At 35.2% G+C, this 13,177-nt stretch overlaps 3 protein-coding genes and 1 long non-coding RNA gene across 4 annotated transcripts in view; 3 read left to right on the forward strand and 1 right to left on the reverse strand.

Moving 5' to 3' along the window:
• The first annotated feature begins 4,836 nt into the window (after nt 1-4,836).
• LOC138891411 (putative late blight resistance protein homolog R1A-3) overlaps nt 4,837-13,177 on the forward strand; it is a 29,143-nt gene continuing 20,802 nt past the window's right edge. Inside the window, exon 1 of the mRNA XM_070196396.1 lies at nt 4,837-5,106. The gene's annotated coding sequence lies outside the window, so the exon portion shown is untranslated. The remainder of the gene's footprint in view (nt 5,107-13,177) is intronic.
• On the forward strand, nt 4,886-5,917 carry LOC138906251 (mannose/glucose-specific lectin-like). The gene is made up of 2 exons (XM_070194783.1): nt 4,886-5,106; nt 5,659-5,917. Exons 1-2 carry the CDS (start codon nt 4,886-4,888, stop codon nt 5,915-5,917), a joined length of 480 nt encoding a protein of 159 aa, XP_070050884.1.
• LOC138906784 (putative late blight resistance protein homolog R1B-16) lies at nt 5,977-10,183 on the forward strand. Its single transcript, XM_070196398.1, has 2 exons — nt 5,977-6,022; nt 6,684-10,183. Exons 1-2 carry the CDS (start codon nt 5,996-5,998, stop codon nt 9,936-9,938), a joined length of 3,282 nt encoding a protein of 1,093 aa, XP_070052499.1. The 5' UTR covers nt 5,977-5,995; the 3' UTR covers nt 9,939-10,183.
• On the reverse strand, nt 10,842-12,894 carry LOC138906785 (uncharacterized). Its single transcript, XR_011414427.1, has 2 exons — nt 12,133-12,894; nt 10,842-11,073 (listed from the first exon to the last, which is right to left on the reverse strand). It is a non-coding gene; the product is annotated as an uncharacterized lncRNA (long non-coding RNA).

Below are 13,177 nucleotides of genomic sequence, written 5' to 3' on the forward strand. Positions count from 1 at the left end.
TTAAAAGAACAGGATTTCACCATTTTTACCCATTCTTCTTCCATGTTTGGGCGATTTCATAGCTTTTTGAGAGGAGATTTCAACTAGCAATTTGGAGGTAAGTTAATTCTACACCCGTTGAGTTAAATACATAGATTATAAGTAGATTATAACTAGTAAATCTTAAAAATCAAAGGTTTAGGTGAAAAACCTAGATTTTTATAAAAATAAGATTTTAATCACGAATATAGTTATGGAATTGGGTAGAAATTATATATTTGAGTTCTTGAGATTATGGGTAACGTTTCCATCCGAAAGTTTCCAGAATCCGGGCACGTGGGTCTGGGATGAATTTTAGGAATTTTACCATTTTGGATAGAGTAATTTATTTAATAGATGAATTTCGACTTATTGAACATATATTAATTATTTTATATAACTTTTGGATAGTTTCGAATTTTTTCGGTAGTGAATCGAGAATTTTACACGACGCGATAATCGAAAAGTGGACTTTGAGACGAGGTAAGTCTCTCTTCTAATCTTATGAGCGGAAAATTACCCTATAAGGATTAAATTGAATAATTATTGATAATTGTGGGGGCTACGTACGCACGAGGTGACGAGAGTCCGTGCGTAGCTACTATTAATGCTAAAGTCCGGGTAGTTTAGGACTCAAAGCATGAATTACTTGTGTAAATTGTATTCCTTATTTAATTAATATTATTTGATATATATATTGTGAATTGTTAGATATATATATATATATATATTGTGAATTGTTAGATCAAAATATTAAAGAATGGAAAAATTTATATGCTTGATTTTCTGTTTAAAATAATTAATTGTTAAAAGAAATTGTTCTCCTCCCGAAATTATCTCATAATAAATATACTCTCCTTCCGGAGGTACATAAGAAAATGTCCTCCTTTCTTGTGGAGCGGGTCGAACGCCTCGGCAGGATAGATGCATCTATGGATCGCGCTGCACGTCCCTGGGCAGTGTACACGACACTCTGGATCGGGCTGTACGTCCTCGGTAGAAATCATGCTTAATAATATTAATAATTACACGATACTTGGACAGTTTATTTCAGCTTGCGAAGCTAATTGATAAATTGAAAAGTTCTTGGAATTTAATGAATTATTATTCTTGCTTGTTAAAGAATTAATTGTTATTCCTGTAAATGATATTTAATTGATAAATTAGAAATTATTTGAATTGAAGGAATTTAATTAATATATTGAGAATTGTTGCATTTGGAAAAATTTGATTATTTTTGCTGATTAAATAAATTATTTTTAAAACTCTGTAAATCACACTGATTTAAATATTCTAGTTGTATTTCAATTATTATTGTTGATCCATAGTGAATGTCAAAGTCGGTCATCTCGTCTCTACCACTTTGAGATTAGGCTTGATACTTACTGGGTACACGTTGTTTATGTACTCATACTACACTTGCTGCACTTTTGTGCAGGGACTGAGGCAAGTACTAGTGGAGGACCTATCGTCTTGCACCCACGTTATCCAGGGGCATAGTGGTGAGCTGTTTCTCTGATCCATTCTGCAGCTACTAGTATCTCTCTTTGTATTTTTTTTATTCTGTCTATTTTTATTTCAGACAGTATTTGAGGTTTTGTATAATCTACTAGATGCTCATACACTTGTGACACCAGGTCTTGGCACACACATTGGTAGAGTTTGGATTTTATTATATTTTCTGGTTTAAATTTTATCAATGTATGCTTAATTTATTAGTTGGCTTGCCTAGCTGTAGTGTTGGGCGCCATCACGACTTATAGGTGAAATTGGGTCGTGACAAAAGGGGTTGTTAGGACCGAAAATAATCAAGTGTCATGCGAAAACTAGTAAGCAAACCTTGAACGACAATAAATCAGACAACAAACGAGAAATATATCAAAAGAGACACAATCATTTTACGTGGTTCGGTCAATTGACCCACATCCACGTCGGAGATGAGCAATTCACTATATGAAAGAGAGTACAAAAATATTGAGAGAACAACTCACGGAGAGGCAAACACAAGTGACACACTAACACTTGTCCCGAAAAATTCTCCCCCCTAAACAAGAGTATCAAACCTCATATGGCTACATTATGGATGCTCGTGAATGAGAAGGAAGGATTCTCAATTTATAGAAGTCCAAATATGAGAGATTTATAATTTTCTTCCACAAGAAGGAAAATTCAATTATGATAAATATGTGTCATTTCCTTCGAGGAATGAAAAAATCAAATATGATAAGAAAATCAGGACAAACACCTGGGACAACCAAAGGGATCGCATTATCTCCAGCTTTGCAGCAGTAGAAATTTAATTGGTGGAAATCACGGATTCACTGTTCATCTTTTTTCCAATTCTTATGGGATAGGACCACACACAATAGAAAAGCTAACAAAAATGAATAGAACTTTTTTCACAAAATTGGTTCCACCACATCCACGAAGTATAGCAACAAAAGGGAGGAATAAATATTTTGTTTAGAAAAGGGAGGATTATAGTCATAGAATGCGGGATGCTTTGTGCATCGCGCTACCCTTTATTTCATCCATGTATTATCAACTATTGAAAATGTCATTTGGAATTTTGCATTTTAATTTTGTAAGATTTAGTACTATTTCTACTTTGACTTTCTGCTTTCTTAGTTTGTTACTTTCTTAGTGTCTTCTTACTTCATCCCGTATTCTATGACTATATTTATCAATGGGTACTCTCTCTCCAAGATCGGGATTGAGTAATTTCTCATCAAACTCCTTTATAAGATGAGAGTAATTATTTCTAAGAGTAGAAATTGGTTGAGAAGAATTAAACTTCGTCAAAAATACGTCCATCTCAATTCATAAGAACAAGAACTTCCTACAAAAAACGAGTCCAATAAATTTAAGAGTCTATCAAGAATACAAACAAATACAATATAAATAGAGCAATACACCCCTTTTATCAAGAAATAAAACAAATACAACTTATTGAATACTAATACTACAACTCTATAAAAGTACCACTTGATATCTTCACTAACATTTACTTGTAAATTCTAGCTATGTTGCATAATTTAATTATATTTTAATACTTAATATTTTCACTAACCTTTAAATGTAGTGTTGGTTGCTAGCACAGTATAATTGAAATTGCGTCTCAAAATACTTAATTGACTTCTTTTTGTATATCAAGAATCAGAAACTTAAACATAAATTGAAAAACATGGAGACAGTCATTCTTAAACAACCATTCTTAAACAATTTGGAGTGTCTGAAAAATAGAAAGAGAAGTCATTCTTAAAGTTAAATAGCAAAAAATTAAGAGACCACTAAATTCCAGAGAAAATAGAAGCTCAACCTAAACAAAATTATTTGAATAATAGATTTGGGGTTTACCTAATTACCATTTACCAAGAATACCTTTACTGGAGATTCTTGAACCAAAATTTTTAAACCAATTGCTGCTCATTACATGATAACTCTGCACTATATATATCTTTATGAATATGTGAGTGTGTTCTCGAGTGTTTGATCAAGTTTATAGCTTCTGTAGTTCTGTATCTTGACTGTTGTTTATTGACTTGATTTTAGTGTTGTATTTATTTAGATAATGATTTAAACAAAAGCAGATGTCATTTGTTGTGAGCCCATATTTAAGCTTTCTACAGTTTTACTCTAATATCTTTGAAGAGGTCAAGTTGGTGGACTGGATGTAAATTAACATCCATCTCCAATTCTCCATGCTCTTAATCTCTTATAATTTATAAATAAAAAATAAGTTTCAAAGTAAGAGAAGTACTAACCAGAGATTTGATGCCTGCTACTTTTTCAAAGTAATGAGAGGAGTTGAGATTGAGGAAGAAGGGTTCTCCATTTTGAAGTGAGAAGTAATTGCCTGAGAGATGAGTTAACGGGAGGCGAGCTTTGATTTTTGATTGAGGAAGAACCGAAGAAGTGAAGAACTGGAGAAGGGTTTAGTCTTTAGAGAATTGACATTTGGGGCTTTTGATTAGGGTATTGACTATTATCTATAACTATTAAAAATTTAAAATATAATTGAATTGAGAAAAGGTGAAATAAAAAATTATAAATTAGTGAACTGTTGACTAGTGACTAATAAATAGTACTATTGTACTAGTATATAATTCCAGTTATAAGAAGTAAAAGAAACTTTTAAAAAGAAGAAGTAAAAGGCAGGTTTCGAACCCGCATCGTATGACAAGAAGCAGAGCTTATGCTTAGAGGCGGACCATTGCTCCAGGCGTAATTTCGTTAATGAGGGGGCCAAGAAAAATATTTAAGGGGTCCCCAAAGTATATACAGCTATACATAAAATATATATACAGGGTTTTTGTCAATGTTAACGGGTTCATGTGACCCCTCAAGGACTGGTGTAGGTCCGCCTCTGTGTCATGTCATACAATATTTATTACAACTAAAGTTGACAAGTGAAATAAAATTAATGGAATATGTATAGTCAGATGTAAGTTTTATAGATGAAAAATTAGTTTAAATATTTGTCATGTTTCTCCTTTTTATTTATGGACTAATTTATGAAATGATCACTTAATAACTCACTGGTAATTTTTTGTGACCATACCATAAAATTAACTAGTTCTCATATATGTTGTGATTATTTCCTCCTTTACTTAATCACCTCTACTTCCTTTACATCACCACATACTTAATCCCTTTCTTAAAACTAATGTCTTATGATACTCTTCTAACACCTTAAATAAAATGAATAACTTTAAATAGAATAATCATAAGAGATATTAAGAGAAAGGGACCTTGCCTTCTCTTCTTTTACATGACTGTGCTTATATTCATTCTGATTTTTTTTTCCACTGCAAAATAATACTACCAATAAAGGGATAAAATTTTATAATGGAACCATTGATTTGTTATGTATGTGAAGGGAAATCAAGTGAGTTATGATCAAGCGGACTCAATATTAGTGGAGCCATGGGGAGGCACTGGTGGATCAGAATGGAATTACAAGCTGAAAAGTCCCATTAAAGAAATATTGATTGCTCATGGAGATATTATAGACTCCATCATGTTCAGAACCATTGTGCTACCATCGACTCACCAAAGTTTGGTGGGGGTGGAGGTCGAAGAGACAAGGTAAGTCCAAAAAAATTATGGTCGAAGAGACAACGTTCTTCTCAAGTTAAATTTGTGTCATGTCATAGCAATGAGCTTAAATTATGTAAAAAAAAAAATTAATTATCAAGACAACTAAACCGGTTATAGCAGGTTATTCATTTATCTTAAAGCCTTCAAGTTACCTTATTAGAATCTTGATATGAAAAATCACGTTATAGGTCAACTTAATATGATAGTGACGCAACTTTTTGCATTTCCAGTGTACACAACGTAAAATCTGTAGTTATATAAGCATCTTTCAAGTCAAAGATACGGATGCACCTGTTGCTTCATATTTAAGTTAGCCGGTTCCTTTGCATTAAGGGAATTCAACTAAGTGTCCAAATTTGCTTTAGGTCCAAAGATTTCAAATCCTAATGACATTCTTGCACTTTTCTGAATTCTTGTCAAATTCCTGACTCTGCTACTTATTTAACTGATTTGTGATTTGCAATAACCTCAGATAGTTATTGAGGCAACTCCATTGGAATATTGAACAGGTATCAAGGGAACATTTGGACATTGTGGCAGCCATTCGGTTATAAAATCTCTATGTTTTATAACTAATGCAAAGAATTATGGACCATTTGGGTTTGAGGCTGGTGGAACTCCATTTTCACTTGTGATGAAACAAGGTGTAGCTATTGTGGGATTTCATGGGCGTTGTGGAGCGTATCTTGATGCTATTGGTGTTTATTTGCAAAAACTTGCTCTTCCCAAGCAAAGGATCCTATGGTTGAAGACATTGAAATTCGTGACGTATGTTGTGATTATTCCCTCCTTCTCTTAATCACCTCCACTTTTGTTTCTTCACCTCATACTTCAGCAAATGAACCTGAAGCAAAAAATAATTGAGGCAAATAAACCTATGGTTGAAGAAATTGAAATTCATGACGTCTATACTACTTTTTCTCTTAATATCATAAATCGGATAAATTTTGTTTCTTGTTTGTTTTATTTTATTTCTTTCCGATTAATTGTGACTTTATATACTAAACCAACAGATGCATGCCATGTATCTGCACATAAATTTCTTACACTTAATATATATTCTTACGTTATTAAATCGCTTAACCATTATAAGTTAGTACTTTTTGGTACAAATACCGACTACGAGCAAGTTTTTGCTATCAGAGATATGTGCATTCACTATTTTATAACAAAGAATAGGAACTTATTGATAGAATTATAAACTTCTTGTTGTAAGAATAAAAAAAGAACTAAACATTATAAAGCTTATCAATCCTGGTTAGTTATGATTTTCAAGAGGTTGTGTTTATATGTTTGACAGTTACTTCTATTCATCTCTTCCTCGGAATGGTTAGAATAAATCTTCACTAAATCGTCCATCCTCCTTTTTAGTGCATAATCTAGTAAATTGAAAAAGGGGGGGGGGGGGGGGGGGGGCACCAGCTGAACATATGCATAGTAAACCATTTTCTTGACATGCTTATTTTGGATACATAACCGGTTGCTCAAACTCTAAGAACATAATATATAGAGAATTAACTGTCTTTCTTTTTGAGAATTTGATATAATGTTTGGTCTTTTGGCAGGTCTCATTTTCTACCCTTCGCAAGGACTCTCTCAATGTTCTAGATTTCATAGAGAGCTTAAAGAATGAAGAAATTCAAAAAGTTATTGACGTGGATCTAACTGAAAAGATGATATTAGAGTTGGACTTCCTCCTTTGGAATCTCCATCATCTTTCCAAGTATTGTGTTGAACAACTTTCTCCATTCATGACTGAATATGAGATTCTTCAGAATGTATGTGGCAACATAAGAGATTTCCACGAGTTGATAGTGAATGGTTGCGTTGGGCATGAGATTGTTGAATATGTCTTACCTCAGTTTCAACTAATGGTTGAGAGAGTAGGATGCTTCCTATGGCATAATCAAATTGGTGGACACTATCTACTCTTCAAGCTAGCACATCTATTCTTGGAGATTATTCCAACTCAGTTGGAGGTTATGCACATAGGTTTTACAAATTTGAAAGCTACAACATCAGCAGAAGTTGGACGCTTTATTAAGCAGCTCCTAGAAACCTCTCCGGACATTCTTAGAGAATATCTGATTCATCTACAAGAGCACATGATAAATGTTATTACCGCTAGCACTCCAGGGGCTCGAAACATTCATATCATTGTAGAGTTCCTATTAATCATTCTCACTGATGTGCCTAAGGACTTTATTCATAATGGCAAGTTGTTTGAATTCCTAGCACGTGTTGGAGCACTTACCAGGGACGTATTTGTTATTGCTCGCGACTTAGAAGAGAAATCAAGGAATGCAGAGAGTACCAATGAAAAAAACAGTGCAACTCTAGGCTTGCTCGAAAATATTGAACTCCTGAAGAGAAAACTCAAAGATGTTTACCTGAAAGCCCCGGACTCATCTCAACTCTACTTTCCCATGAGTGATGAACCTCTGTTCATGCATCTTCTACTTAGACACTTAAATGATTTGCTCAATTCCAATGCTTATTTAGTTGCTTTGATAAAGGAAGAAATCAGGATGGTGAAAGAAGATTTAGAATTCATAAGAGCTTTCTTCGGGAATGTTGAACAAGAATTGTATAAAGATCTCTGGGCACGTGTTTTAGATGTGGCATACGAGACAAAAGATGTTATTGATTCAATTATTGTAAGAGACAATGGTCTCTTACATCTTATTTTCTCACTTCCCTTTGCCATAGAAAAGATCAATTTTATCAAAAAAGGGGTCTCAAATTTATTTGAGAAGATTCCCAAGAACATGGGCGTCATTGTTGTGAACTCTCCCAATAACCCAGTTGAGCGCAAGTCATCAATAGCTGGTAAAATAATCGTAGGTTTTAAAGAGGAGACATACTTGATAATTAGAAAGCTCACCAGTGGACCAAAAATGCTAGATGTCATTTCGATCACTGGTATGCCCGGTTCGGGTAAAACTACTTTGGCGTACAAAGTGTATAATGATAAGTCAGTTTCTGGTCATTTTGACATCCGTGCATGGTGTACAGTCGATCAAAAGTATGACGAGATGGGGTTGCTGGAAAAACTTTTTAATCAAGTTGTTGGCTCAACTTCGAAATTCGGTGAGAATATTGATGTTGCTGATAAGCTACGGAAACATCTGTTTGGAAAGAGGTACCTTATAGTCTTAGATGATTTGTGGGACACTGCAGCATGGGATGAGTTGACAAGACCTTTTCCTGAAGTTGAGAAAGGAAATCGAATTATTTTGACGACTCGAGAAAAGAAAGTGGCTATGCATGCACAACGCCACAGTGATCCTCTTGACCTTCGATTGCTAAAACTGGAAGAAAGTTGGGAGTTATTAGAGAAAAAGGTCTTTGGAAAAGAAAGTTGCCCTGATGAACTAGTGGATGTTGGAAAAGAAATAGTCCAAAACTGTAAACGACTTCCTTTGGTGGTTGATTTGATTACTGGAGTCATTGCGGGGAAGGAAAAGAGAAGGAGTGTGTGGCTTGAAGTTCGAAATAATTTGTATTCCTTCATTTTCCAGAAAGAAGAGGACGTGATGAAGGTTATAGCATTAAGTTATGACCATTTGCCTGATCCCTTAAAGTCGTGCTTGATTCACCTTGCAAGTTTTCCGAAGGACGAAGCAATTCCAGTCCATAATTTGGAAATTTTATGGCCTGCTGAAGGATTTTTGGAGCAGAAAGAGATGAAGAGTGTGGAAGAAGTGGTTGAGATTTATCTGGATAATTTAATTTCCAGTAGCTTGGTAATTTCTTTCAATGAAATAGGTGACGATCGGATTTGCCAAATTCATGATCTTGTGCATGACTTTTGTTTGATAAAAGCAAGAGAGGAAAAGTTGTTTGGCAAGATAAGTTCAAGTGCTCTATCATCATCTTCTTCAGATCTGATGCCACGTCAAATGAACATTGAATATCGTAACTGGCACTTTGGGCATAACAATTTTGTCCTGTTCGATTCAAAAAAGAAAAGGCATTCTGGTAAACACCTGTATTCTTTGGTGATAGATGGACTGAAGCTGGACAATCGTTTTTATGATATATGTCACTTAAGACACTTGCGGCTTCTTAGAGTGTTGCAACTGGATAGCTTTTTTATCACGGTGAATGATTCTTTGCTGAATGAAATATGCACATTGGTTCATTTGAGGTGCTTAGACATTTGGACAGAAGTTAAATCTCTGACTTCGTCTTTTTCAAATCTCTGGAATCTGGAAACTCTGTGGGTGAATAAATACGGACCACCCTTGGTACTATTACCAACAATTTGGAATCTTGTAAAGTTGCGAGTGCTGGCTATATATAATTGTTATTTCTTTGATTTGGATAAGAATGAGCCAATACTCATAGCAGAGGACTCAAAGTTAGAGAACTTGAGATTATCATGGGGACTCAAACTTTCCTATTCAAAAGACACAGAGGATATTTTCAAAAGGTTTCCCAATCTTCAAGAGCTTCGATTTGATCTCAAGGAATCATGGGATTGTTCAACAGAGCGATATTGGTTCCCGAAATTGGACTTCCTAAATGAACTAGAATCTCTCAAAGTAACTTTTGAAAGTTCACATTCAAATGATAGTGCGCTCTCTATAGAGACAAATCGGCTTTGGGATTTTCACTTCCCTTCGAGTGTGAAAATGTTGTGTTTGTGTGAGTTTCCTCTGACATCCGATTCACTATCAACAATAGGAATACTGCCCAAGCTTGAAGATCTGTACCTTGAAGGCGCAATCATCCAGGGGGGAATGATGGAACATGGGGGAGGAAGACACCTTCCAGAATCTCAAATGTCTGACATTGCGGCGAGTGACCTTTGCTAAGTGGGAGGTTAGAGAGGAATCCTTTCCTGCGCTTGAGAAATTACGACTGTGGGACTGTCGTAAGCTTGAGGAGATTCCGCCTAGCTTCGGGGATATTTGTTCATTAAAAAGTATCGAACTACGAAGGAGCCCTCAACTTGAAGAATCTGCTCTGAAGATTAAGCAAGATGTTGAGGATATGAATAGGGATATTCTGGTCCTTGTTTATAACTGATCAAGTCTTGAGCACTTTTACCTTGGGAAAATATGTGAGTATAGACGAATTTATTACCTCCTCATTTTCAATATATGTGGCAGAGTTTGACCAATATAATTTTCTTTTGCAGAACGCATGTAAGGAATAGATCCTCAGACATCTAAATTCTGATGCATTTTCCCAGCATTTGTTCTTTCAAATTGTTGTTCTTGTATAATCTCTTTTCTTCTTCGGCATGGCTTGAGTTGTTTGCATATCATATGTTACTCCTCAAGTCCAGAAACATACGTGGGATTCATAACTCTGCGCAATGATGGGATAATATTCACTTAGATATTGATTAGTTGTGATGCAGGCTGCAAGAATCAGCCCATCGACGCATTTGGAGTTGAGGCTGCTGTATCTTTGATCAAGATGTTTCAATAGGTGCTGCTGTATCTCATGTGCAACAGTAAATGTGCAAAGCAGTGGAAGCCTATCTCCTTCAAACACTGATCCTTATGCTTAGTGTTCTGTAGTTGCTCCTACTCTTGCTCCTTCTGTGAAACAACAAACAAGAAGCTCACACTTTCATCCCTCCCAAATCGACAATGCCTTGATTGTTGTTCAACAGCCCGGCTCAACTGCAGCACTAGTTTTAGTGATTCTAAGCTTCGATAGCACTCTGTCACAGACTCGCCAACTTATGGCTGCAAAAGCTAACTCATGATGTGAAAAGTTGCAGACTGCTTGTAAACTGCCCAGAAATATCTTCTAATGTAGGCTACTTGGGCATTCAACTTGGGTTGAAGCCATGTTTTCTTTCTTTTTCGCTGTGGCATCTTTTTTCATATTTCCTGTTCCTTTCTTTTTCCTGTTCAAAGATAATCCAAGATTGCAAAATACCGCCACAACACTACGCCTTTGATGTGTGCTAATGAGTTCAAGTGATTGTATAACCTGCAAGTAACATGCTTGAATATAGGTGAGTACAGTGATGAAAAAGTTATGAATGCAATACAATGCCATTCTCCTAATCTCTTTCACCAATTAACTCCCAAATACTGTAACTTTTACCTACTATATAGCATGGAAAATCAACCAAATATTTTAAGGTCAAAGAAATCTAATGCAATTTATTTCAGCGACGTGTGAAAGAATGAACTATGCAAAGCACATCAAGTCCAAGCCTAAATAAAGGAAGATGATAGTAATAACCAAACCTTGATGAATATTGTCAATGAACTCAAAGAATCATATAACCAAACACCTTGACAAGAGCATATAAGTAGCAGATACTATAACAACAACAACACCGTACCCCTACCCTGGGGTAGAGAAGCTGTTTCCGATAGACCCTCGGCTCCCTCCCTCCAAGAACTCCCCACCTTGCTCTTGGGGTGACTCGAACTCACAACCTCTTGGTTGGAAGTGGAGGGTGCTCACCACTAGAGCAACCCACTCTTGTCAGTTTAAAAGTTCAACAAATGGAATTCCATTTGCATCAGTTTAAAAGACAGGACAGAAATTAATGACTTGGTACACATTAGTTTTAAGAGAGAATTACAACTAATGTTTAACCATACATGACAGAATTAATTACTTCATCACCTAAAAAGTACATGACAGCACCATTCTATCGAACAAGTCACTAAGACAGTAAAAACCACTACATAACGATACAAAAGTCTGCAAATAGCACATATACAGTTGAATATGCCCCCTCCCACCCAAAAATATAATAGTAACATTGTTCAACAGCACAACAGGATGAGTTCAAACTCTTTATTTGTAACTAATTACTGTGAAGTTGCTCAAAAAAATGAGAAAAATGCAGTGTTGCACTCAAGAAAAAATTCCACTAAGAAAAAGAAGTTTAGTTTGAGTACTACTGCTACTGAGTAGTTGTGATAATATAAGGGAAGCTGAAAATAATTAATCCAAATGTAGATAACTGTCACCTCCTTCACTGATACATTGTGCTTTGAATATATTCAACAGACTGAATATGGCTATTACCTCCTTCACTAATGAGCATACTACTTCTCCTGTTCCTCCATCAAGAATCATTCAAGGCCTTCATCGTTGATTCTCACAATTTTATGCCAAAGTTGATGCCACAAGCTATTAAAAAGTATTGCATTTTTCCAGGGTAATGGAGGTTTTGATTAGACTCCCTTTTTAATCTTTAGTAATTTTTAATCGTGGTTTCTTTTCTGCAGGTGGCAACTTTAAGTCCATTTATAAGTATTGGATCGATGAGTTCAAAGAAGAGAAATTTGTAAAAATACACTTTGATTGAAGGTGATGCTTTGATAGACAAACTCGAAAAAATAATTTTGGTGGTTTCATCTCTAATTGACGAGCACATACTTACACGGATAGCGATTTCAAGCTCAAGGAAAAAGAAGTCAAGGCAGGCAAAAAAAAAGTATCGGCAATGTACAAAGCAGTGGAAGCCTATAAGATATGCTTAGCTATTGTTCTGAGAAATGCTGTATATCTGGTGTATATTATGTTGTTATTTGTGTTGGTTTGGAAGTGTTGCCTCTGGAAATGCTATTGCAATTAGATGCAGCTGTAGATGCTGTTGCAGCTAGCTCTACATGTATAGATAATTTAGCTGCACAGAGGCTGCTCCTTTAGCTGTGTAACAACACACAATTAGAAGTTCAATTCATTGAAAATGCAATAACTTTCCTCAAATAATATAGTAGTAATATATTATGAGGAACTATATATATGCATCACCTAGAGCAATTACATACATAGAATCTAATACAGGAAGGTTCGGATGGGATGAAGAATCTATTTTCGCTCAAACGTGAATATTTTATAGTCACAAATAACACAGGTTTCAAGAGAATTATAACCACACAAATGTTATGATTTGTTTAGCACAACAAGTTTTAAAAGTGTTCATTTTTTTCCTAAGCTTCGTATCCACTTAAATAGGTTCACATAAATTGAAAATGAGGGAGTACTAGGAAAGTTTTAGTGAATTTTTATTCATATATAGTCCGAAATGTCTCATAATATATACTTCGACCGAGTTTTATCCAAA

The sequence above is a fragment of the Nicotiana tomentosiformis genome, chromosome 2, assembly GCF_000390325.3.
Source record: "Nicotiana tomentosiformis chromosome 2, ASM39032v3, whole genome shotgun sequence".
Taxonomy (NCBI): domain Eukaryota; kingdom Viridiplantae; phylum Streptophyta; class Magnoliopsida; order Solanales; family Solanaceae; genus Nicotiana; species Nicotiana tomentosiformis.

Coding starts and splice junctions, on each gene's coding strand:
- LOC138906784 (XM_070196398.1), top strand. CDS start 5,996: ATGGTTGAAGAAATTGAAATTCATGAC. Junction 6,023..6,683: donor AAGAAATTGAAATTCATGAC/GTCTATACTACT, acceptor GTCTTTTGGCAG/GTCTCATTTTCTACCCTTCG.
- LOC138906251 (XM_070194783.1), top strand. CDS start 4,886: ATGTATGTGAAGGGAAATCAAGTGAGTTATGATCAAGCGGACTCAATA. Junction 5,107..5,658: donor GTGGAGGTCGAAGAGACAAG/GTAAGTCCAAAA, acceptor ACATTGTGGCAG/CCATTCGGTTATAAAATCTC.